This window comes from Crocodylus siamensis, chromosome 3 (genome assembly GCF_052110815.1).
Source record: "Crocodylus siamensis isolate JL-2025a chromosome 3, ASM5211081v1, whole genome shotgun sequence".
In the NCBI taxonomy this organism is placed as follows: domain Eukaryota; kingdom Metazoa; phylum Chordata; order Crocodylia; family Crocodylidae; genus Crocodylus; species Crocodylus siamensis.
Window position 1 is genome coordinate 219603131 of NC_143397.1, and position 24883 is coordinate 219628013.

The 24883-nt window shown below is 42.6% G+C and overlaps 1 protein-coding gene across 4 annotated transcripts in view; it reads left to right on the plus strand.

Moving 5' to 3' along the window:
* CPQ (carboxypeptidase Q) overlaps nucleotides 1–24883 on the plus strand; it is a 309733-nt gene that overhangs the window by 22351 nt on the left and 262499 nt on the right. For 3 of the 4 annotated variants that reach the window (XM_090040396.1, XM_090040394.1, XM_090040395.1), the window contains exons 3-4: nucleotides 17763–18218; nucleotides 19288–19380. In XM_090040396.1, coding sequence (XP_089896522.1) covers nucleotides 17792–18218; nucleotides 19288–19380 — 520 coding nt within the window. In that variant the 5' untranslated portion in view covers nucleotides 17763–17791. The remainder of the gene's footprint in view (nucleotides 1–17762; nucleotides 18219–19287; nucleotides 19381–24883) is intronic. The other variant, XM_090040397.1, reaches the window with a different exon arrangement.

The window sequence follows — 24883 nt, forward strand, 5'->3', positions numbered from 1 at the left end:
CTCCCCTGCTGGCCCCTTGTGGATGTGGCAGAAAGCCACCTTGTTTCTCCCCAAAATCTCTGCCCTGTGACATTGTGACTAAAATCTCTGAGCTGCAACCATTTGTTTAGCACACAGGGGACCGCACCCTCGGCCTGTCTATTTAGGTAACTTGAACTGGCTACATTCCTGAGGGAGGGGGGAAACCTGCTCCCTCTGCCTACCTGACTTGCATCAATGACCTGGGTGGGGGGTTTCTACCTGGGGAGCTGGAATCTGCCTGGTAACAGGTGATGCATTTCGAATTGGTTGGCTGACAGCCAACTGGGGCTGACCTCCACTGGACCAGGTGAATGAGGTCACAGGGGCTATATAGGTTGGGAGGGGGAGGAGGCTCTCTCTCTGCTGCTGCTTCACCTCATGGCTGAAAAGCAGGGGAGACAGAGGAGCCTTACCATCTGAACCTAGCTCTCTCTCTCACCCCAAGACTCCAGAGGGGAAACTGGAGAACTCTGGAAGATGCTTGGGAGTAAGCTATTCAATCAGATTAGATATTTAGCTGGCAGTAACACAGATGCGTAATCAAAAGGCTACCTCAGCCACACTGTTTGCTCTTTAGAATTTCTAAGATATTACTCAATCCTGTACCCTAGTTTACCCTACCCCTGTAATCAATAAAGTTCTCCTTTTTGACTGGTGTGGGAGACTTATTGAGGGGTGGGTCTAAATTACGCCAGAGAGACCCCTCAGGTCTGTGGACTAAGGGAGCCTTTGCTTTTTGCCCCCTTGACTTGGGGAAGTGCCCCAAGTGCCTGTACCGGGTCAAGTACCCGTCGGACTATTAGGCCTGTGTTTCCCCGAGGACACAGGGCCGAGAGAGTCCCTTCTCGGGGTGGTGGTGGCACGTTACCCCCAGACTAGTGAGTGTGCTCCGGGAGAGGGGTCGGCCAAGCGTAAGGCGCCCCTAGGGAGGCATTTGGAGTCTGGAAGGTGGTCGGGCACAGGGAGGTGGGCGGCTCAACGCAGGAGCCAGAATAATTCTCTCAAAAAGCCAGAATAATTCTCTCAAAAAGCTTGCCCAGGATTGAGGTAAGACTAACTGGCCTATAGTTTCCCGGGTCCTCCTTCCTCCCTTTTTTGAAGATGGGAACCACGTTTGCCCTCTTCGAGTCCTCTGGCACCACAGCAGAGCACCACGAGTGCTAGTAAAGCCATGCCAGGGCTCCCACAATGACCTCAGCCAATTCTCAGTACTCAAGGGTGGAGATCGTCTGGGCCAGTTGATTTGAATACATCCAGTCCCTCCAGAAGTTCCCTGACTAGATCCTCTCTGACCCTTGGCCTGGGTACACTTCCCTTGGGACCTGAGGGGGGCCTGGTGGTGGTGGGGGGCTGATCTGGTCCCTGCTCAGGAAAATGGAAGCAAAGAAATCATTAAATATGTTAGCTTTGTCGTCTGGTGTGACGACCAAATTTTCTAGCTTGTTCTGCAGGGACCCCACGTTACCCAGAACCTTCTTTTTGCCCCCTACGTATTTAAAAAAGGACATCTTGTTGTCCTTGATCTGGGAAGCTAGTCCCAGTCCCATCTCCGTCTTGGCCTTCCTGACTGTCCCCCTGCATCCCCAAGCAACCGCAGTATAATCCTCCCTGGTGATGGCCCCTCCCTTCCATTGGGTGTACGCCTCCCTTTTAGCTAGGAAATATTCCCAGATGCTTTTGCTGAGCCATGGGGGCTTTTGCGCCCTCCTCCCCCCTTTGATCCGTGTTGGGATTACCTCCCTTTGGGCTTGGAAGATTGTCTCCTTAAGGAGCGACCGCTCTTCTTGGACACCTGGCTCCCCTCCCCTCCAGGACCTCAGTGCTTCCCCGACTATGCTCCTTAGCTCATTGAAGTCTGCCCTCCTGAAATCTAAGGCTGCTGCCTTGCTGCAGGCCTTTGCCACCTTGCGCTGGATGGTGAATTCAAATGTCAAGGAAATATACAGCCTTGGTACCTGGAAGGGGAGGGAGGGGGGACACAATGGCCCCTTTCCACTGCAAGAAGATTTGCTTCTTGTTATCTCATTCACCTCAAGTCACCTCAGCTGGGACTTTGAACCCACATCTCCCGTGTGGTAGACAGGAACGTATATCTTCACTTCCTATTTTACATCCTCTTTATTCAAAGCCATGGAAGTGTGGTAATGGTTGTGGTTTGTGTTGTGGTAGCATTCACAAATACTAGTCATGGACCAAGACCTTGTTGTCGTAGGCACCGTTGAAAAATAGTCCTTGCCCCAAAGAACTTAGACTAAGACAGGTATCAAGCTTGTCTGGTCCAGTTAGTTAGTTGAATGGTGCAGGAGTGGTCCACAGGTCAGGTGAATGGTGTGTGGGGCCAGATTGTGCCTACAGATGCACCTGTTTCTCCTGCCCTCCACCAACGTGCCAGGTCAAGCACGTGTGATGGTTCTCCTGGCCAGTCGGGACCCAGCAGGAAGAGGCCCAGCATTCTGGGTGCTTGGCCTCTTCCGTGGGAACAAGTTGCAGTGCTGGGAACCATAGAAGAATCCCACAGTGACCTGGCTCTGTGGGTGGGATATGGCCCATGAGCTGTATGTTTTGAACACACCTGATTTAAGAAGAGGGAGCCAGTAGCCAGAGGCAACTAGACGATGGATTACAAGAAAATGATGAAACAATACTGGCCAGCCTGTGACAGTGATCTTCTCATACCAGGAGCCTTTCCATTGGGTATTACCCTCTTTCCACATTGTTCCCAGCAACTCAGATAATTTATACTATACATTTATAGCCCTCTTTATTTCTTGTTTTTGAAATTAGAAAAGATTTACATTTTCCCTTCTAAGGCCCTGTTCCCTTTTGATTTCTCTCCTTGCCTTAAAAACATCAAGCCTTTCTTACTCCTTCTCCTTCTTCTCTGGTTTATAGGTTTCTTTCAGATTCCTAAGTTATTTGTGTGTCTTTTCTTGCCCCCTCTCCCCCTCCACCCCTCCCTCCTTCCACCCTTATGTCTCCAGTTTCTCTCCTTTTCTACTAACTTTTGCTTTTTGGCATCCAGAAGCCTGCGGGATCATTGTTCTAACTCTGGATTGAAAGCATGTACTTCCTGAATTCCTACTTTGTTTCTATTATCTCCTATTCATCCTGAACACTATAAAGTATCAGTGATTTTTTTTCCCCCTCTAAATCCCTCATCAAATGTGTTGACTGATCATCAAGGCCCTACACTTTTAATCTTGCTCCTGCAATAGTTTTCTTCTGCTAAATCTGATTAATATCTGACTAGTGAAATGCTTAAGGATCAGCATGCTGTTTTTGTCAGCTGATTCACTGAAATGCTGTATTGCATGTTTCAGAGGCAGAGACAACAGATTCTGCTTCTGCATAAAGAATGAAGTGACTTCTGTATTATAGCCCTAAAAGTATGTGACCCTATAAAAATAAAGGGTGAGTCTTTGGCTGTACTAACTCTTGGAAAGATTTATTTTTCTTTTCCTCTGTAAGGTCACAGTGAGCTCTAGTGTAATCAGCATTCAGAGTTAGCATAGGTACTGGAAGTACAGCTGAGTTAGTGCAGTTTTCTGCCCAGAGTAATTAGCCCTACTGACAAGCATAGTATATTAGCTCAAAGTGCTACATTAACATGACTATGCTGCATCTGCTGTCAAAGCTTCCATTTAGTGAGGTAGCTCAGGGGTGCTGGCAGATGTTCATTTGATGGTGCCATGGGATCTGATACCTAATCCTAACAATCTCACTTCCTTGCCATTCCACATGTGGGATTATTGGGATTGGGGATCAGATCCTAACTGCACAGCTGCCAACCAGGGAACCTGGGATACGGGTTTAGAATTTTGGTGTCTACATAGAGCTGTGCAGTTGGACTCGATGAGTTTTGCTCTGTTCTTGCACAAGATTAGGAAACAATTCTTCTGTTCTCCCTAAATGGATAAAGCAGGGCCATGGCTCCTCCAAGCACCTGTGAAATTGCCGGAGAATATAATGACTAGCATCTTGCACTTGCAAAGGTTTTTTTAGGAGCATATCCACTCCTTATGTTTACTAGGATAATAGCTGGAATTCTGCTACCTATTTCTACTTTGTCAAGCAATTCTGATGGAGAGGAGCTCATGCTTTGCTCCTATGGGTTTACACCTGGTCTCCTAGGTATAGACGGTCAAAAGCCCAAGGATGAATCAATTCAGTCTTCACAAGTTAGTCTACACTGCACAGATTATATTGAAACAGAAATGAACAGACATTTACTTTTGATTCAGGAAATGTAGCCACATGACTGCAAGTGGCTCAGGCTAGAAGCTGGGGGAGTGACTCTCTGACTTTGTGTTCACTTTCTCTTCTTGCTGCCGCTGAGGTCTCTGGGATTTGCAGTCCAGAATTGCATTAGCAGGACTCTGCAGGTTGCTCATCACTTTTTCCCTGCTTCCAGGTGCCTCTGGGATTTGTAGTACACAGTTGCAGCCAGCCGTAAGTTTGAGTGGGGGAGGAGGTGTTTAACCCCCCTCCCTGGCCCCAGACTCCAGCCAGGCAGTCTTCCTGCTCCTCACCCTCTGTAGACTGGGGTGCATTCCCAGCTCAGCTTACCCCCCCCCCCCAAATCCACCAGCCTTCACTGCTCCCAGCTCAGCTTACCCTCCCCCCCCACCCCCCATCCGCCAGCCTTCACTGCTCCAGCTAGGGAGTGGTGGGATAAGTTCAGCTCTGCTCTCTGGAGCAGACAGCACAGCACAGCCCAAGGCTGGAAAGCATGCTGGGCTGCTGAGGGACTCTGATCTAACTTGAGTCAAGGAGGGGTTTGGGACAGAAATTTAATAAACTGGTTTGACCCAAATCAGTTAAGTCTGATACTACATTGAGCCAGGTTTATCTTAAACCATTTTCAGAAAACCGTTTTCAGACATTTTGAAACTGGTTTGTGTGCACTGAGCTTCTGTTCTGTTTTTTTTTTTTTTATCACTTTTGTGATCTTTTGTTCATGTACAACTTCTGTCCCTAGCCCTAGCAAAGAAGGTGTTTTTTGGTTCAATTCCAAGCCAAAAACACTAGACATAACTTGGGGTATAGGAAATTGCTAATGCTAATGAAAGATTCCTGTGTTTTGACATATAAGAATTCCAAACTTCAAACACCTTTAAATGAAAGACAAACAACAAAAACCAAAACCCCATTCAGTTTTGAAGCGGCAATTCAAAATCCTCATCTCATTCCACTAGTCAATAGTTCCACATATGGCAAGAATCAAATTGGTTCATTTACTTTTTTGATGAGTCTGGTAAAAGCAGAAGAAAACATATAGAGTAGTCCTGAGAAAATTACTAATGTCTGTACCAGAGGGTGTTTAAGAGCATGTAGTTAACTGGTCCAAGGGGAAGGAACAGGGGAAACATACTGCCTAGCAATAACAACACACCAATACCGTCTATGTAGCGTAACCACATAATAAACAGTAACTAAATCTGTAACTCTGTCATACAGTTTTATCTCTGAATGTCCTGAGGTAACCCTCAAAATCCTCTCATTCTGATCCTATGAGGCCTCTGCATGATGAGCATCATAGAGAAGAGCTTACTTTGTGCTGTGAATTCCTAATCAACCAGATGGTTCAGTATGCTTGCTGGGATGGGGGAAAGGTGCTTTTTGTAACGCATTTTTTTTCTTGCTTTCCACAATTGTGAATTTGCAAACTGTCAAACTTTCTTGTATATAAAATCTGCATTATTTTTTGAAGGACTTTCTGATATTCTGAACTCTGTGGTTGAAAAATATATAAATGCATTTCAAGGATTATATATGTTCATGGATGGTATCCTGTGAATGAAGATTAGCAAACGGAGTGCTTGTATTCAAAAAGTGAGCCGTGCAAATGCAGGTCATCTAGTTTTTACTGCAATATTTTTCAGGTTCTTAGCAATGAAAAGAAATAATTTAACAAGAGTATGAAGATAAAAGCATACTCCATTTTGCTCCATTTGCTATTTATCACAGCAGTATCCAACCAATCCATTTTCTTTGTATGACATGACAACTGATAAGGAAATGCAGTGAACCTAATATAGCTAGAATTTAAGCAAAGTTTTTGACATTGTTCTTCATGTGACATTATTAGCTAAACTGGAGAAAATGGGGATTAATTCTATAAACATAGCATAGATTACTGTGTTGAAAAGGAGTTTCCTGACTGGAGAGACTGTGCTAGTGGTGGACTTCAGGGATTGGTCCTGGGGTCCATTTTGTTTAAAACATGCATCAGTGATATTGAGGCAAGAACTGGATGTGCATTTATGAAATTTGTGGTTGACACAGCTGGACAGCTGGAAGGTTATGAAAAGGATCAGATTATTCTGCCAAAAAAGCTAGATAAGCTTGGAACAATAGGAATGATGTGAAATTTAATAGTATAAACTGTAAAGGGGCTAACAGCAAAATAAATTATTTATAAGCTGAGGGTTTTGTGAATTAAAGGTGATGGCGAAAGACCGGAACCTGGCTGTATTGACTAATTGGAGGATGACCGTGAACCAACAGTGTAGTCCATCTGTGAAAAAGGCTAATGTGATTTTTTTTTTTTTGGGTGTGTTAAGCAAGATATTTTTAATAAAGACAAGTGTCACCCAAAACACTTCCAAGGGGAAAAGTTTCATAGATGTTAAGAGTTGGCAGGTACAGTCCCCCTGCACTTGGGCAGGAAAGACTGCTGGGTTCAGATGACCCTGCAAGGGGCATGTCCAGATGTTTTTTTAAGATGTCCGGAGTAGATGATTGTACCACCTCTGGGGAGAGTCTATTCTAGACACTGGACACACAAGTTGTAAAAAAGTTTTCCTTATCTAATGCGGTCTTCTAGCAATTTATGACAGTTAGTCCTAGTCTTCCTCTGGAGAGCCCTGGTAAACAAATATTCTCCCAGTCCCTGATATGGCAGCCTATAAGTATAGGGGACACATAAGTCCCCTCTGAGTCCTTTCTTCTCCAGGCTGAACAGACCCATGTCTTAGCCTCCTCATATGGCCTGCTCTCCATACCTCTAACCGTACATGTAACCCTCCTTTGGACTCTCAAGCCTCTCCACATCCTTCCTGAAGTGTGGTGCCCAGAACTGGACACAGTATTCCAGCTGTGGCCTCATCAAGGCCGAGTAAAGTGGGAAGATGGCATCCTTAGTTTTGTTTGAGATGCATCGGTAGATGCACACCAGTGTTTTGTTTGCTTTGTCAGCTGTGGCATCACGTTAGTGACTTATGTTCATTCTATGGTCTATCAAGACCCCCCAGGCTAAGTAATTGCTTTATAGAATTTGGATATTAGTGAAAACAAGGAGTTAGGTTATGTAAGAGTTAGGCTGGGCTAGATTGTAAAGGCAAGAGTATTTTTAACTAGGCAAGTGTTGGTGTAAAACAAAGATAGGACAAAAGTTTTAAGACTCAGGAACTTTATAGCATGTCCTTGAAAAACACAGCTGAAGACTCTTAAAACAAAATCAATCGGGGCTCGTTGTAGAGATGATATCTTTTATTAGACCAACAAGATTTTTGCAAAAAAAAATTCTTTTAATTGCAAGCTTTCGGGCACAGACACCCTTCATCAGGCATTGGCGAAAAGATTATAAAAGTTCTCCTGGGTAGAAATGAAAGTTCATATTTCATAGGATTTTGCAGAGAAGTCAATAGATGGAAAACTCCTCTGGGCAATTAGTTCATAGCTGGTATGGAGCCTCTCACCTCTTGTGAGGATCAGTGATGATGCAAATTACCTTGAAACCAAGGCAGGATCCCAGGTTTCAGATGGAAACAGTTGCTTCCTGCTTGGGAAAATATGAAGATTTAATTAAAAAATTGGCTAAAATTTGATATCTTCCATGTGTCAGGTATCCAGGTTGTAGCCATATTGGTCTAGAGGAATAGGCAATTGGGACTTGTAGTAGTAGGGATGTTATCTTTTATTAGACCAACAAGAGTTTTGTAAAAAAAAAATTATTTAATTGCAAGCATTTGGATACAAGCAAATATATGTTATAATTTATTAGGAAATAAATTAAGAAATAAATGTTATAATTTATTAAAGAATAAATTATTTCTTAAAACAAATGCATTTTATCTCTAGATGCAACTGCAATTTTTTTTAAATACTGTTGGTAAGGAAATAGTGCATATTTGATGTGTGTAACACCTATTGATGCATAGGTTAAGTACCTTAATTGGAATACAATAACATGAAAAGAAGTATTGTTCTGAGTTTGAAGTACGTTCTGTCACTCTGCCAGAGTCTACTCTGCTTGTTCAGGTGATGTATCACTCTTCTGATTTATTGTTTTGATTCTGCTATAACCACATTGAAATTTGAACTTAATTCTAACTTATCTATGGGTGTGGACACACATGTTTGGAGCCCTTTCAAAAAGGGAATGTTTCAGAAGGGCAGCCACTGTTATGTTCTAATTGTTATCTAGCTGAGAATGACCCCAGTGTGACAGAACCACGTGAAAATTGAAGCTGTTTTGCTCTGGTTGAATCATTTTCAGTTCATTCACACTCAACAGTTGGAATGTAAAAGCTGCTGCCCTTTTTAAATGTTCCCCTTTTTGGAACTGCTCCAAATGTATGTACATCCAAGATTTTTTTGTGAGGTCTATAAATATTAGCATTGTGATTTCTTTAAGTATTTCTGGGTCCTCAAAATAAAGTTGCCGTTTGAGCAAATTCAGGCTGAATTCAGCAAGGGGAATAGTAGTACAAACATTTTTCTTAAATACGGTGTCATCTTAAAGTCCTTATGCACTTTTAAACTTTAATAACTAAGGTTGTAGGTATGATAGAAACAATTTCTAAATGGCATTTAAAAGCAAATTTATTAAAGTTTTAGGACAACTAGAGTACACAATGCTAGACTTCAACATAACCACCATCCATCATGATACAGTGCTCAATCTGATCTTCCAACTCCTTGAAAACACTTCCCGGTTGCCCTTGAGTTACTGCACTAATTGCATTGGTGACCGTAGCCCTAAGTTCCACCAAAGAACATGATTTTGACAAGTAAACTACATTTTTAACATGTCCCCATAAAAAGAAGTCCAACAGTGACAGGTCAGGTGAACAAGGTGGCCAAGCAATTGATCTGCCTTTGCCTATCCACTTCTCTGGGAAAACGTCATTTAGGAATTGTTGTACATTCAGAGCATAGTGGCACGGAGCTCCATCTTATTTAAGAATAAATTTGTTAGTACTTATGAAGTCTAGCATTGTGTACTCTAGTTGTTCTAACACTTTAATAAATTTGCTTTGAAATGCCATTTACAGATTGTTTCTATCATACCTACAGTCTAAGTTATTAAAGTTTAAAAGTGCACAAGGACTTTATGAAGACCCTGTATAAAGCGAAAATGGAGTTAGAAATATAGTGAACATTGAACAAGGCCTTGGTAAGATCCCATGCAGACTGTTGTGCAAGGTTCAGGTCATTTATGTTGAAAAAAGATTACTTTAAAACTGGAACAGATGCACAGGTGAGCTAGTTGGGCGATTACAGGAAATAGAGAAATTATCCAATTATATTAGAAATGCATAGTTTAATTTAGCAAGATTAAAGTTGAGAATAGATATGAATGTTCTGTATGAAAGTTGTTGTAGAGTGAATATTGGGGAGGGAGAAGAGCTGTTTAACATAACAACTTTTGTACCCATTTGATTATGAACCAACTGGTCAAAAATTCATAGATTCATAGATTGTTAGGGGCTGGAAGGGACCTTGCAAGATCATTGAGTCCAACCCCCCTGCTGTAGGCAGGAAAGACAACTGGGGTCTGTTTTGTACTTCACTTCAGTTAGTGCCGTAAGTACAAAGTTTAACACCCAGCCCCTCTCACAAGCTTAGAAAAGGTGCGAAAACAGCTTACTAGTCTGACGTCGGAAGGAGTGGGGGAAAGTCTTTAAAAGCCTCGCTGAGTCCATGCCATGGCAGAAACCATTTTGGGACCAGCAGATCAGTCCCTTCTGCCGCGGTCTGGCCAACAGCGTCAGCGCTTCTCTGCCACCGATCGTCCCTGGCGTACCCCTTCCCTACACACCGACCCAATTTGCAATCTGATCTGAGTAGTAGAGAGTAAAGAGAGAGAGAGCGGTTGATTTGTTTTGTAAACAAATGCGTTCAATCAAGCTGCTGTACCTACGCACCTCATTCATCGGAGTGTAAGTAAACAAATAAAAGTTATTGGTTTTTTTTTTGTTTTTTTTTTTCAATTTACAAGCTTGTTCCCTGTTCTGCGATGGGGAGGCTCTGTGATCAGCAAACAGAGAGAAAAACCCCTCCTCCCTTAAAGGCAAAACGAACCTTCTCCTCACTGTGCCTCAGGTCCTGACCCTGCAGGGCACAACAGGGTCAGGTGAACACAGCAAGGTGACTGAAGATCTCCAGGGTAGGTGATTGCACCACCTCTGGAGGGAGTTTATTCCACAGTCTGGACACCCTAACTGTAAAGAAGTTTTTCCTGGTGTTATGCCTGAAACAGTCTTCCAGGAATCTGTGGTCATTACTCCTGTTTTTTCCCCAAGGGTGCCTTGATGAACAGTTGTTTGCCAAGCCCTTGATGTATTCTCCTAATGTAGTGGTGAGCTGCTACCTAGTCCCCTCTCAGCCTTCTCTTTTTGAGGCTGAAGAGGCCCAAGTCCCTCAACCTTTCCTCATATGGCGTGCCTTGCAAGTCTCTGATCATACAGGTGGCTCTTCCCTAGACTCTCTCAAGCTTTTCCACGTCCTTCTTGAAGTGCGGTACCCAGAATTGGATGCAGTGCTCCAGCTACGGTCTCACCAATGCTGAGTAAAGTGGAATAATCTCTTACTCGGTTTTGCTTGAGATGCATCAATTGACTCATGCCAGAGTATTGTTTGCCCTGCTGGCTACAGCATCGCACTGCTGGCTTGTGTTCATACTATGGTCTATTATTACCCCTAGAAATCTTTCAGTTGTGGTGCTAGTCGCTTTGGCACCACTGAGTCTGTAAGTATGTTGGAGATTGTTTGTTCCCAGATGGAGCACTTTACATTTCTCAGTGTTGAACTTTATCTGATTCTGATCTGCCCAACTTGCCAGCCTGTCTAGGTCTGTCTGTATCTGCAGCATATCTTCAAGTGTGACCACGCTCCCCCCATAACTTGGTGTCTTCCACAAACTTGACAAGGGGCTTCACCCCCACATCCAGATCAATGATAAAGATGTTGAAAAGCACTGGACCAACCATGGACCCCGATTAATTGATTAGTAAGTCAGAGAACAGTTTCTAGCCATTAGGAGAGTGATGTTTAGAAGACCATACTGCAAGACCCCAGGGTCTGCAAGGAACATACATTTCTTCAAGATGAAGCTTGATACATTTATGGAGGGGATGGTGTGATGGGCAGTGATCTTGCTGGATTATTAATTACACAAGGATCTGAGTGCCATCGTAGCAAAACCCTCAGTTTTTCTTTTTTTTCTTTTAAAATGCATTCCCCCCCTTCCCCAACCCTTTCTGACTTTTTCTTTCCCTCTCTATACCCTATAGATAAGTATAAGTGACCTAAGACCTAGGATAAGCTTCAGCATTTTATGTTGGTAGCAAGTTGTATTTGTTTTGTTTTTTTCTTATTATTTCATAGAAATTAGGGCTGGAAGGAATCTCAGAAGATCATCGAGTCCAGCCCCTCGCCTGAAGGGAAAGAAGTCAACTGGGGTCATAGGATCCCAGCAAGATAAGCATCCAATTTACTCTTGGAGATGTTCAGTGTAGGTACTTGAACCACCTCCGATAGCAGGCTGTTCTAGGCCTTGGGGGCTCAGGCAGTAAAGAGATTCTTCCTTACTTTCAGTCTGAAACGGTCTTGCAGGAATTTATGACTGTTCGACCTAGTCATCCCTTGGGGCGCTCTGGTGAGCAAACATTCCCCCAGAAACTGGTGGTCACCCCTGCTAAACTTATAGGTGGCCATCAGATCACTCCTGAGCCTGTGCTTTTCCAAGCTCAAGAGCCCGTGGCTCTCAGCCTGCCATCATAAGGTCTGTTTTCCTGACCTCTGATCATGCGCATGGCTCTTCTCTGGACTTTCTCAAGCATCTCCACATCCTTTTTGAATTGTGGAGCCCAAAACTGGACACAGTACTCCAGCTGCGGCCTCACCAGGCCGAGTACAAGGGGAGAATGACGTCTCGGGATTTGCTTGAGAAGCATCTATGGATGCAAGGTAGCGTTTTGGTCCCTTTACTAGCTGCAGCATCACATTGCAGGCTCACGTTTATCTTGTGGTCACTGACCCCCAAATCTTTCTTCTGTAGTGCTAGCCAGTGTAGCGCTGCTGAGTCTATAAGGATGCTGGAGGTTTTTCCTCCCAAGGTGGAGAACCTTGTATTTTTTCGGTGTTAAACACCATCAGATTCTTGTCCGCCCATTTGCTGAGCCTGTCCAGGTCAGCCTGGATCTCCCTCCTGTCTTCTGGTGTGGATGCTTTGGCCCAAAGTTTGGTGTCATTGGTGAACTTGGCCAGTCCACTCCTGACTCCAATGTCCACATAGTTATTGAAGACATTGAACAATATGGGTCCAAGGACAGAGCCTTGGGGGACCCCACTGGTCACAGGACACCATGATGATTGACTTCCATCAATTACTACCCTCTGGGTCTGACCATGGAGCAGATTTCCCAGCTAGCGGATTGTGGTGGACCGAAGGCCACAATTGGCCAGTTTCACCAAGAGGTGATCATGGGATACCAAATCAAAGGCTTTTTTGAAGTCAAGATATATGACATCAATCTCTTCTCCCTTGTCCAGATGATAGGTCACCTGGTCGTAGAAAGAAATGAGATTGGTCAAACAAGACCTACCCACAACAACAACCTCAGGATGTTGGTGTCGGGCAGTCCATTAAGGATGGCCTCTTTAATAAACTTTGGGAGAATCGAAGAGAACACCACCTGTGCACTCAGGCCCTTTAGCTCTGCTCCCAAATCCTTGTAGTGTCTCATGATCCGGCTGGGAGTGCTCTGAGTTGTCATTGGTTCCCACATGAATAAGGAGCATGGGATAGTAGTTTGGGCTGGAGGAGCTTAGGGATCTTCTCCACAATGTCTCAGATGCAAGCCCCCAGGAAGCAGCAGACTTCCTGAACTAAAGGGTTGGGGTGGCAGATTGTCCCCTCAGTCTCCCTCAGGATGGAGTCTCCTACAACAAACACTTTATGTTTTGTCTTGGGGAGAGCGGGAGCGGTAGCTGCAGTTCGGCCTGTGTTGTCTGCGGGAGCTGGCAACTCGGCCGTCTCTACTGGGGTTGCAAGAGTTTCATACCTGTTGCTAAGCTCCAGTGCGGCAAGGGCCTTGGTGCGGCAGGCCTTAGGACCCTTGATCACTTTGGTCCATGCCCCTGACTGGACAGAATGGGAGGTCCCGGAGTCCTCCCTTGTCCTGGAGGGAAACCATCGTCTAATTATATTGTATAATCATTATGTTTATATTTAATTTTTTTACTGTTCTATATTACTGTTTTACTGGTACTGTATGACTTAGGCCTACATATGCAAGTTAGCATAAGTCATGTCAAGTTTCCATTTTGTTTGTCAAGTCTCCATCTGGTCCCCAGGCCAGGTTGTGTAACCCATGGCTCACACCTGCCCCCCTATGTAACTTGGTTCCTGAATGAATGGGGATGAATGAGGGTGCTTGAGAGACAATGGCAGTAGGTCTAAAATAGCTCCCTCTGAATGACCGAACCATCAACACCAATATCTGGCCAACGACCCAGCCCTTGGAACCACCCTCAGCATTCAAGAAAAAAAAGATGAGGCAACCCACCATTGTGCTAGGCTGCACATGCTCAGTAAGATCACTTGGAGCCCTCTGGAACTGACCTTGCCTGGACAGGCCCTCCCCATAGGAGATCAGAGGTCGTCTGCCCCATAAAAGGGGTAGTGAAGACTGACTCCTTGGGATGCCCTCTCCATCTGGACCAGCACCATACCACACCACCTATCCATCCAGAGTCCGTGCTGGCGATCCCACTCTAGACAGCACCTCTGGCCAAGGACCCCTTTCCAGCCTGGATAGGTCGCTATCACCCCCCACCCCCTCTTCAACCAAGGACTTTGACTCTGCTTCTCTTCTCTACCTGGACTCCAGCCCTTCCACTGAGTCTTCGTCCTGCTGTCATTGTGAGTGCTTGTGTGTGAGTGAACCAATAACTTCATGGGGTTTTGTAGTGCGTTGTCTGTTTAATAAAACTGTTATTTGCACCCCTAAGTTGGGTTTTACTTTACTATGGTTTGGCTCTGCTCCAGTCTCTGCTCCTCACCCCTCTACCTTCTGTCTCATTTTTGCCTCCCTGCTTCTGGCTCACTGCCACTTCTAACACCTGTCCTGAGCTCCTCTTTGCTTCCAAACCCCTTTTCTTTGCCACTGTCTTATCCCCACTGCCTTCTCCCTTTTCCCTGAGCAGACAGGTTTCTGCCTCAGTTTCTTTCCTGGCTGTCTCCTCCTTGCCACCACTTATGTGCCCACCACCCCCAATATCTCAGCTGTCTGCTTCGGTTTCCAGCCCCAGTCTACCTTAAGTAAACTGAAGCCTCAGTTCCTCAGCCAGCTTCTCTCTAGTCCACTGGTTCTCATCCCAGATCTGGCAACTTTCACTTCCTACACTTTATCTCTTTCTTTCACACCTGAACCTTCCCCCAAGTATCCCAGGTACCCCAACCACACACATACACACTGTACCATCCAAGTTAGGAGCTTACCTGTGTGTATGTATAGGTGGGTTTTATGTGTGTGAACTGGTGAGGGGTGTGTGTATATGTATATATGATATACAAATTAGTGATGTATGTCTAACTTTTGGGGTGTATAGTGTATGTGCTTGAATTGGTGATAGGTATACATGTGCCTAGGCTGGTTTGGATGTGTATGTGCCTGAGCTGGGGGGGTGTGTGTGTGTGTGTGTGTGTGTGTGTGTGTGTGTGTGTGTGTGCACCTAATTGATTTGTGTGTTTGTATATGTGCAATCGTGTTACACCTTCCTATCTAACAGTGCAATATTGAGATCCTGAGAGTTGGCCTGACCCCACAGGGCAACACCATATTTTCTCACATATAGCACCCTCACCCAAAATAACATACACCCGGTTTTGAAAGGCTGAATGTATGAAACAAGGTTTTTTTTCTGGAGTAATGGCTTACTGTGTGACACAAGTCTTCCTGGAAATAGAGTACCCAGGAAATGCGGCATCCCAGGAGACAGTCTGGGTGAGGTTGCAGGCAGTGAGAGCTTCCTGGTGTGGCTTTTTTAGAACTATTTAAATGAAATAGAAGTGAAGAAATATACCTGGAAAATATAACAGTAAAAGCTTTTAAATGTTACTTCTGCATTGTAACTCTTTTCAACTTCAAAGCACATTGCGAACATTAACTGACAAAGTGGTTTCTTGCCCCTTCATTGAACAGTTATTACTAAGAATAATTTCTTTTGTAAAAAAGGCTTATCTTTGCTTTTTAAAAAAGGAACCTTAATTTTGGATGCAAATGTTATTCTGTATAAGAAAACACCCACTTATTTCTTACTATGGCTTATAAAGCATCCATAAATGTAGCAAAGAACTGTATCAAACTCTTCAGTGTTTAATTATCACAGTATTTCCAATTTTTAAATATCCTTTTAATAGCTATAGATCTGGGGCCATGTAAAGGGTCTTGCTTTTTAATTTTTCTAAAGTGTTTGATAAGTAAGTATGACATTTAGCATCTTCCTTTGTATATAATAATAATAATAGATTGTTTTATATATTCTACATCCTGATTCTTAGTCATATTTTCTTTGTTATGAAAGAACCTTACCAAATTTTCAAATGCTTTCAGAAGTTTCCAAGTTTGTCAAAAAAACAAGTAATTTAAATATTTATTGAGGGCAGAGAGAACCTAGTTAAGAACTCCTTAAATGAGGAATAATATGGATAATTGCAGGATTTTTTAAAGATGAGCAGCGGATTGCACAGTTATTACTGTGCAGTCATTTTAGTACTTGCATAATCAAGTACTAAATGACTGTGCAGTAACTGGTGTTACTGTGCAGTACTGTCCCTGCACGGTTATTTTCATGCACTACTGTGCTGTAGTTACTGTGAAGTACTTTATAACTACTCAGTAGCGTAACATCACAGTTAGTGCCTGCCAACGGTACTGCACAGTAGCATCTCATGTAGAGAGGCACCTAGAATAGACACCAACCTTGTGCAGTTATCAGAACTTGGACATTGTTTGTGTTTCTGTTACAAAATAGCTGTTCAGTCTTTGGACACTGAACATGTATCAAAATTGTTCCATTTGACTTGGTGAAACAGATTGGATTTTGTTCCCATCTCTGCCTGTGTGAAGCCTTTACCCAGTTACATAGGACCTGATTTTTCAGAGGTATTGATTACTTTCAACTGTTGACATCTGTTGGAATGATAAGGTCCAAATCCAACTCCCTTTGTGGTGTGTAAGTAGCACTTATGCAGCAACTTTAGCCGTATAAGTGGCATTGCAGGCTGCTTGTATAGATTTTGGATCCTTTTCCCCTGTGAATAGTTCGTAAGTCATAGGAAAGGGAGGATCCTCCTACCTTTTAAACCAGTGTCCTAGTGGTTAGGGCACTTGTGATTTAGTGTGATTAGAGATGTAGGTTCTTGAGCCTCCCCTTCTCTAGAACCTGTAGTTTCCATTTCCTAGCAAAATGGCCTGACCATCAGGATGTGGGCCCAGCAAGGCTAAAGATGCCCTCCATGTCTCCTGCTGAAAATGACGTGCTGGGTAACCAAGGGGGAAACATATGTGTGGTCAGAAGGAAAAGCAAGTCAGAGGGAGCCTGACTTTGTGGCTGAGGAAGACAAGAGACCCAGGCTCTGGTCCCTGCTCGTGTGCCCATGATTGTCTTTCCATTTCATCCAGTGGTCTATTAAATGAAAATGCGGAACCATTTCTGGGGATAAGAGCTCCCCTGCCTCTTAGTCCAGACTTAATTACATGTCTTTTCGTGGGCAGTAGGCTCTAAAATCATAGTAAATGTCCCAAAATGCCATGTTAATGGGTAGCTTTAGCTGTGTAAGTTCATCTGGAGTTGAGTGTAAGTGCTCAGCACCCTCAGAAAAATTAGTTCCTAGGTGACTGTCTGGAAAGTCAGAAAATCTTTGTCAGTTTAACTGTGCTTCTGTGCCATGGGAGAAGTATTACGTACCATGCAGGGACAGTGGGAACTTAGTATTGTAGATTACATTGAAATCTCTTGTATAGCGAATGCATGTTATTGATTTGTAGTATTACTAAATTTGAAGTGGTTTTATTCATGAATGGTTCAGAAAGCTTCTTGACTGAATGAACTGTGTGCAGCTTCTTTGATCATCAGTTTGTCTTGGGTTAACAGTTGTGGCCAATCCTCCTTCTGGGGGAGCCAATTGCAAAACTCCAGCTGACTTGAATGACTTGAATGAAAAACTTCCTAGTCTTTCATTTAGTAAAGAAATGTTGCATTCTGGGGACGTTTCTTTAAATTGTAACAAAGCTTGTCCGTGCCTTTGTTTTAAGTGTCCATTGTATTTGTTCCAAATAACTCTGTTTCTAAGTTGAATTTATTTCTCTGCCAGTTTAGTTTAACGTGAAAATGCTTTCATCAGATTTGTGTTTAATATTGCCTTCCTGCCAGGCCAAATATCAAATAACAGAATGTTGTTGATAGATGTATGATTTAAAATGGTCTATTTTTTCCCCCTTCAACAGGACAACTGAGTAAAAGAAAAGGAAGGAAAATGAAATGCCTGTTCTTAATAGCCATCATTCAGCTGTTACTGCAATGCACTGGGAAACCATTGAGTGGAGATGACAGCTACCAAAAAATATCTGAAGATGTTAAAAGGGAAATAGCTGGTTATTCTGATATTGCTAAGGCTATTATTAACCTTGCTGTTTATGGCAATGCCAAGAACAGATCTTATGAAAGACTGGCACTTTTTGCTGATACTGTAGGACCCAGACTCAGTGGCTCCAAAAATCTAGACGTTGCCATCGAATACATGTTCAGTGCTCTTCAGGAGGAAGGGCTGGAAAATGTGCACCTGGAGCCTGTAAAAGTACCTCATTGGGAACGGGGAGAAGAGTTTGCTCTGATGTTGGCACCAAGGAGCCATAGCATTTCTATTTTAGGACTTGGAAGCAGTGTTCCAACTCCTCCAGAAGGTAAGTTTTCACTTCCTTTGGAATTAAGTATCAATTGCATTTAAAAACCAACATTTATGATGGCACTAACAAGATCCCTGTAATAATGGAAGTAGACAAACTAGTGCTCTCCTCCTGCTATAAAAAAGCCAGAGATTATTATCCTGTGTAAATTTTTGGGTAATATGTTCCTTCAGGAACAGGCACTACTTTTCAACCAAAGCTGACAAAGCTCCTTAAGTTTTGTCATGGATTTTTTTTTTTTTAATTTCTTCTTTCTGCATTGAAATTATAGACTGTTCTCAGAAGAGCCCACTGCTAAGAATCTCCTTCCATACCTCTTAGCATGAATCTCTGCCAGGATTACAAATTAAAGGCCAAATAACAATGTATCTCAGTGATTACGCTCTGCTTCTGGTAATTTAAAGCTGTTTCACTTTCCTCAGGTCAGTTCACCAGCGCTGCCTGAAAACTGGTACAGTTTTGTTAGCTCAGTTTCTGATTCAGACAAATGGCAGTGGGCAGAACTGTCTGGGAACTCTTCCTATATACAAATATTGTGCATTCCTGCTATAGTCTTATTTCCATAGGACTATACTACTGTTTAGTATTATCATCTGATAAAACTGTTATGAAGTCTGATCAGTACGTTTTAATGACAGTTATTTTTTATTCCTTAAACCTTTTAACTCTTCTGGCTCAAAGTGGTCTCTGGGCCTGGAAAACGCCTTGCATATGGTAGGCATTATTGAAATACATGAAGATAGTATGTAAAAGCTGTCTAATTATGTGTGGAAAGTGTCTCAAAACTCAACAATCAAGAAAAAGGAAATCTAAAATGTGAACAGTGATTTTTATGGTTTGCTACTACTCATATCAACTTTTGAAATATGTTTTGGGGGATATTAAGATAAAGGTTTTCCTAAAATGAGAAATAATAAAGAACTGATGCTATCAATGCCTCTTGAGAAGATTCAGCCCTTGGGAAGAAAAATTAATAGCGTAGATGAATCCCATCTAGCAGGGTGGTTTGTTTTTTTTTGTTTTTTTGTGTTTTTTTTGTTTTAATCCATTCCTCTTCCTATCCAAGGTGCCTATAAAGAAAACCAAACTGAAAACAGTGTCCTCCATCTCAAGCAATTCCAATTAAATGGAGAGAACCTGCAACTTATTAGTTTTTCTGGTGAGCATTTCTAGCAAGAAAACTAGTTTATATGCTGTTTTCCTCCTTCGGTTCTTTACCTATTTGTGTTTGACTTGTCCTGCTCCTCTGGCTTCTTTGAGAGAGACTAATTTTATATCTCAAAATGGGCTCAAACTTTAATCCAGTTCTTGTGCTTCTCTTGGTAGCATCTAAATTACATTTACAGCAGAATGGCCTGACTACTACTTGTGATCATATTTATGATGATATCCTCTTTCCTCCGTAGATAACACTGAACTGACAGTGACTTGAGAATTAGATGACAGCTTATTCTTTACTTTCTCCTATCTTGCCTTCTCCTTCTGATGCTCATGTACTGGTCTTCTTAATACTCTACTTTTGTGTTGGTAGAAAAGGAAGGGAGACAATCATATATATTAGAGTGCAGTTTCTGCCACCCACTATAAAAAAGTGGTTAAATATATATCCCTTTTTATTGCCTCCTCTTGTTAAAACTTAACCTTCTAGTATCTCCCCAAATCTTCACTCTGTCTGGGTCATGACAGATTTTCATAGTGGGGAAGATATGCACAGAATTGGTAGCCATGATGGTCCAAGAATTATGTAAGTGGCAAGGATTTTTTGGGTGATATTTTATTGGATAAACTGCCTGGTTTGGAATAAAGTTGTCCAAGCTTTCAAATACTGTATAAGGCATTCTTCATGAATATGGCTGATATGAAAATGCTTGTTTTGTCTCAAACCTAAACCTGAAAATGCATTCTTGAATGTTTTCAAAGCTGGAAGCTTATCACTTCTGATTCTTGGGTAGTTTACTTCCCAGATCTGCTTCTCTGGCCTCAGACAGTGCTGTTCCCATGTCCTAATCCCAAGAAAAGGGGGACTAAGCTCTTGTAAACCACTTGCAAAATATTCAAAGAATTCTGTAAAATATTCAAATGATTCCCCTCAACAGTTGTTAGCATTATTGATTTATTTCAGTTTGTCTAAGAACTTGTGGGAAAGAGTGATTCATCCTGTTCCCAAAATAATGTCAATAAAAGTCCTTGGAAAAAAACAACACTCCACTCTTCTTCCCCCCCCGCCCAGCTATGAACCACTCTTGGCACATAAAAGTAACAGTTTTGGAGATCTGCAAATGTTACACTGAAGGAGATAAAACTATAAAGTTAAAGATTTAGGGCTAGATCCAACAAAGAATTTGAACACGTAAGGTCTATGCTGTGCACGAGGGGAATTAAACTGAGAATGGGATCCAAAACAGCCATCACGCTGAACAGAGAACAGACTAGAGGTGGCACACTTCCGGGTGCAGCTAGCCAATAGAAAACACAGAGGACAGGAGAGTATTTTAATTCTTCCCTTCTCTTCTAATTTTGTGTCTTGCATTTCCCACATGCAACCTCAAACCTTATAATGAAGGTAGGTGCCAACAGATTCTTTCTAAGGATTGAGCAGGGCTAGTTGGTTTAAAATGGCAGCGCTCTTTTTCATTACCTTCCAATAGCTAGAGTCCTTGCTCAAGATGTGGGAAACGTGAGACTTTCCCTTCCCCAGAGAGTGCTCCAAATGCTAGACTTGAATTACCTTCTCTTTGCTTCCTCTCTGACCCAGTCAATCTTGCATTCTTTTCCGTGCAGTGGTATTGTTCCAATGGGAGTGGTATAGTAGGGCTGTGCAAAATTTCACCGGGTGTTTTTGTTTTGAAGCTGTTTAGATGCGTTTTTAGCTCAAAACAGTGAAACAAAACAAAAGCCTTTGAAGTGAAATGTGGACACTTGAAACATTTTGAGTTTTTGAAACTGGGCTTACTCGGCTTCAGCACCGGTCCCAGCAGGCAGCGGCAGCCTGTTGCCATCCCTTGCGTAGATCCAGGGGCCACTGTGGAGACCTCCAGCCACTGGGCTGTACTTACTAGGGCTATGCTCCAAGCAGCTTCACAGCCCCATGGAGCTGAGCCTCGTGGTGGGAGGTGGGGGAGAGCTACTGGCTAGAACCACCAGCCAACAGCTGCACTCCAAGCATTTCCACCACTGGCTCTCTGCTGCCTCCTGCTGCTGGGCTGAGCTCTGTGGGGACGGAGGAACTGCTTGAAGCAGAGCCCTGGTGAGCGAAGCCTGGTGGGTGGAGGCTCCGCAGCCCCACGGAGCTGAGTCTGGCAGCAGGAGTCAGTGGAAAGCAGCAGAGAGACAGTAGTGAAGCCGCTTGGAGCGCAGCCCTAGCTCCGAGTACAGCCCTGGCCAGTGACTTTCCTCTGCCTCCTGCTGCTGGGCTTTGCTCCATGGGGCTGGCAGAGCCACCTGGAGTGCATTTTGGTGGCAGGATTTGGGGGGGGGAGAGCCAGCGCTGCTCCCTGACCAGTTCCACAGAGCTCAGCCTGGCACTGGGAGGCGGGGAAGAGCCACTGGCTGGGGCTGTGCCACAGGGTCTGAGCTGTGCTTGGAGCGGTTGCACCACGACTCTCTGCCTCCTCCTGCAACAAGGCTGCACTCCAAGAGGCTCTGCCAGCCTCACAGAACTCAGCCCCACAGCCTTCCCGGGGGTGCAGGCCCCCAGATCTGCACGCAGGATGACAGGAAGCTGCTGCTGCTGGCAAGTGATAGATGTTTTGCTTGTCAGCAGTTTGAGGTGCAGTTTCCCAGAAACCCCTAGACCTAACTCCCTGAAATTTGGCAGGCTTCATGCCCTCAGAAGGGGCTACTATCCCTGCAATTTTCATATGAATCAAGCAAAAGATAAAGTTATAGACATTTTCATGATTCCCCATTATAGCCTATGGGGGAAATGGCAAAATGGTTTTGACCAAACGAAACAGAACAGTGCTTCGAAACGAGGCAGAATGACGCAATGAAACACTGTCAAAACGGCAGAACAGAAGTTGAAACAAAATGGTGCTGTTTTGAGTGGGCCTAGTAGAGAGTGTTCTACTTCAAAATAGCCTATCCTAGTTATGTCGTGGTCCTGGGAGTTGTAAGATGGTGGTTTTATTTTCCTTGAGCAGAAGAGGAAACTGAACTTATGTCTGGCATCTTTTGGGTTAGTGTTCAGACCACTAATCACTACTCTTTACATAGGGTAAGTATCTTTATAACACTGACAAAATTAGGCCCCTCTACCTAGTAGAGAGTGTCTAATTTTTGGATCCTGGTTGGGCTTGTGTGATTAGGGTTGCTCAGCCCCATCAAAAATAAGGAGGTTCCACTTGGGGGGAATACTTAAGTAAAACCATAATAGTTTGTGCCTACCCGTCTATGATGGGTATAAAATAAACCATGCTGTTGATATGTTCAAGTTGTACTCTGGCTTAAATACTGTCAGGATGCTTGGTTTCTACACTCAGTTCATCTTAAAAATGGGGAGGAAGGAGACTATGGAGAGAAGATTAGCATGTTTTAGTAAAGAGGAAGTGGCGTTGAAAGGGAAGTTACCTCCAAGATTTCAAAGACATTCCTGGACTTCCTCCATTTTTTAGGAAAAACGTCCTTTTGAATTAAGATGAAGTTCAGGATGATTATTAGTTAAAATGAAAACTCTGTTACCGTGGAATATTATTTCTTTTTTTTTAAATAAGTTTCCCTGTTTCCTGGTTAATGTTTACAAGGGATTTTTTTAGTTAGTGCCTTCAGTGCTAGCAGAGTATAAAGTAACAGTAAAACTGATCAGACACAAATTAGAGAGAGTAGTGAAGAAAAATATTTGATAACTTTTTCTTTATGGTAGTACTAAGTTTACTTGTAGCAAAATAGGAACAAAACTGTCAAATAGAAAGTTGCCATGGTTTCTTTTAACTGCAAGATGTGCATTAATTTCTTGCAGAAATCTTTGATCTTGACATTTGTCACCAGTCTGAATGGCTTTGGTTTCTGTAAAAGGACGGTTCAGTAATGGAAATTCATTTGACTTGGATTTTACTTTTCTTTTGATTTAGTTAAAATTCACCAGTGACTTTTGTGCCTGCCTAAGGTTTTTTTCTTAAATAAAGTACCCCTATCGGGTGCTGTGAACCTCTGACTTCACTGAGGTCAGCAGGTGTGAAGATGTTCAGTACTTCCTAAAGCGTTTCATAGCTAAAATTTAAGTCAAATGTTACCACGACTTTACTTCAGGGAGTTCCCCAGCTAGAGGCTTTTCATATTTGGGCATTGCCTTGGACTTAACAGTGCTTCACCATTGGCAAAGCATGCAGATACTATATAGGGACTTGATTTTTGGTAGAACAGACAATATCCTGAAAATTCTGAAGGAAAATAGATATAATTGTTGCTTTGGGAATCCTGTAATTGAGAGGAAAGTAGTAGTTTAGTCAGATGTCAGACCATAAGGCTATCAAAGAATTCATATTTGTGTGCGTGTTAAAATGAATCTTATTTTTCCTGGTGTATGTCTTATTCTGTCATACGATTTTAAATAGATGCTGACAAGTAGTATAAGCCCCAAAGTATAACTTATCCTAAAATGTTCCGCTAGAGAGGAAAGTTCTGTTTTCTGCTTTAGTTTCTATTTATTCTTCATACAAGTAGTATGATGTATTGGCATGGAACAAACGGTTGACTAGTGAAAACAAATGCAGCTAACACTAACATTTTGGCTGGTCCTGGTTTTTGTCTAGTCATTGAGAGTTGTTCTACCTGTTTCAGTGGAAGCAGGCTCCAGCCTATGTGTAGAATTGTGATGTTACCTATAGTCATGCTGTTTTAACCAAGTCAGCTAGTTTATTGCTAAATCATGTAAGTAGATTGGTGAAAATGAGTTTAGATAAAGGGACCAAACAGATGCAGACATAACATATATGTAGCATCTTCATAGGCATACTGGGACACATACATTTCTACACCTTATTGCACTATGGTGTGCCCACGCTAATTTGAAGCAACTGAGCTCATGTATGTGTATTAAATTACCAGATGTGTACTTTTTAAAGGCATCAGTCTGTTTTTGGTTTTGGTTTCACTTTTTTTTTGTGGTTAAGGCTTCAGAAGTAAATTTTTAGGGTACTTGATATTTTTTCTATGTAGCCTTCAAAATGTTACATCCTAACATATTATAACGCTTAAAACATACCTGAAGTTTTAGAACTCTAAAAGGCAATTAACAGTTAACTGAATTGAGTAAAAACATGGAAAAGGATATCTCAAAATCAAATATTCAAAGGTCAAATTTATCTTTGTCTCAGCAAATGAACACTAAATTGCAAAGAATCACCTGGAATGGTACCAGAGCACTTATCATATGTTGGCCTTGTAATACAGGTAACTAAATGAGGTAATTTATCAAGTTACTCATTTGTTGTAAGCATGAAGACTGTAATTTTCCTTCTGGATTACTTAGGAACATTAAAATCTTTTCTAGCTTTTTTCCCCTTTAAATTTAGTTCATGCAAGTTGCATGGATAGGACATGGTTTTCTTATTCATGGTAATTGTACAGATTTTGAAGACTTTCCCCAACAAGAAAAAAAAATGTTGGAAAAAAATCATATTTGGAGAGGTAGGGGAATAAAAAAGGTCTTTTTATGTCCTGGT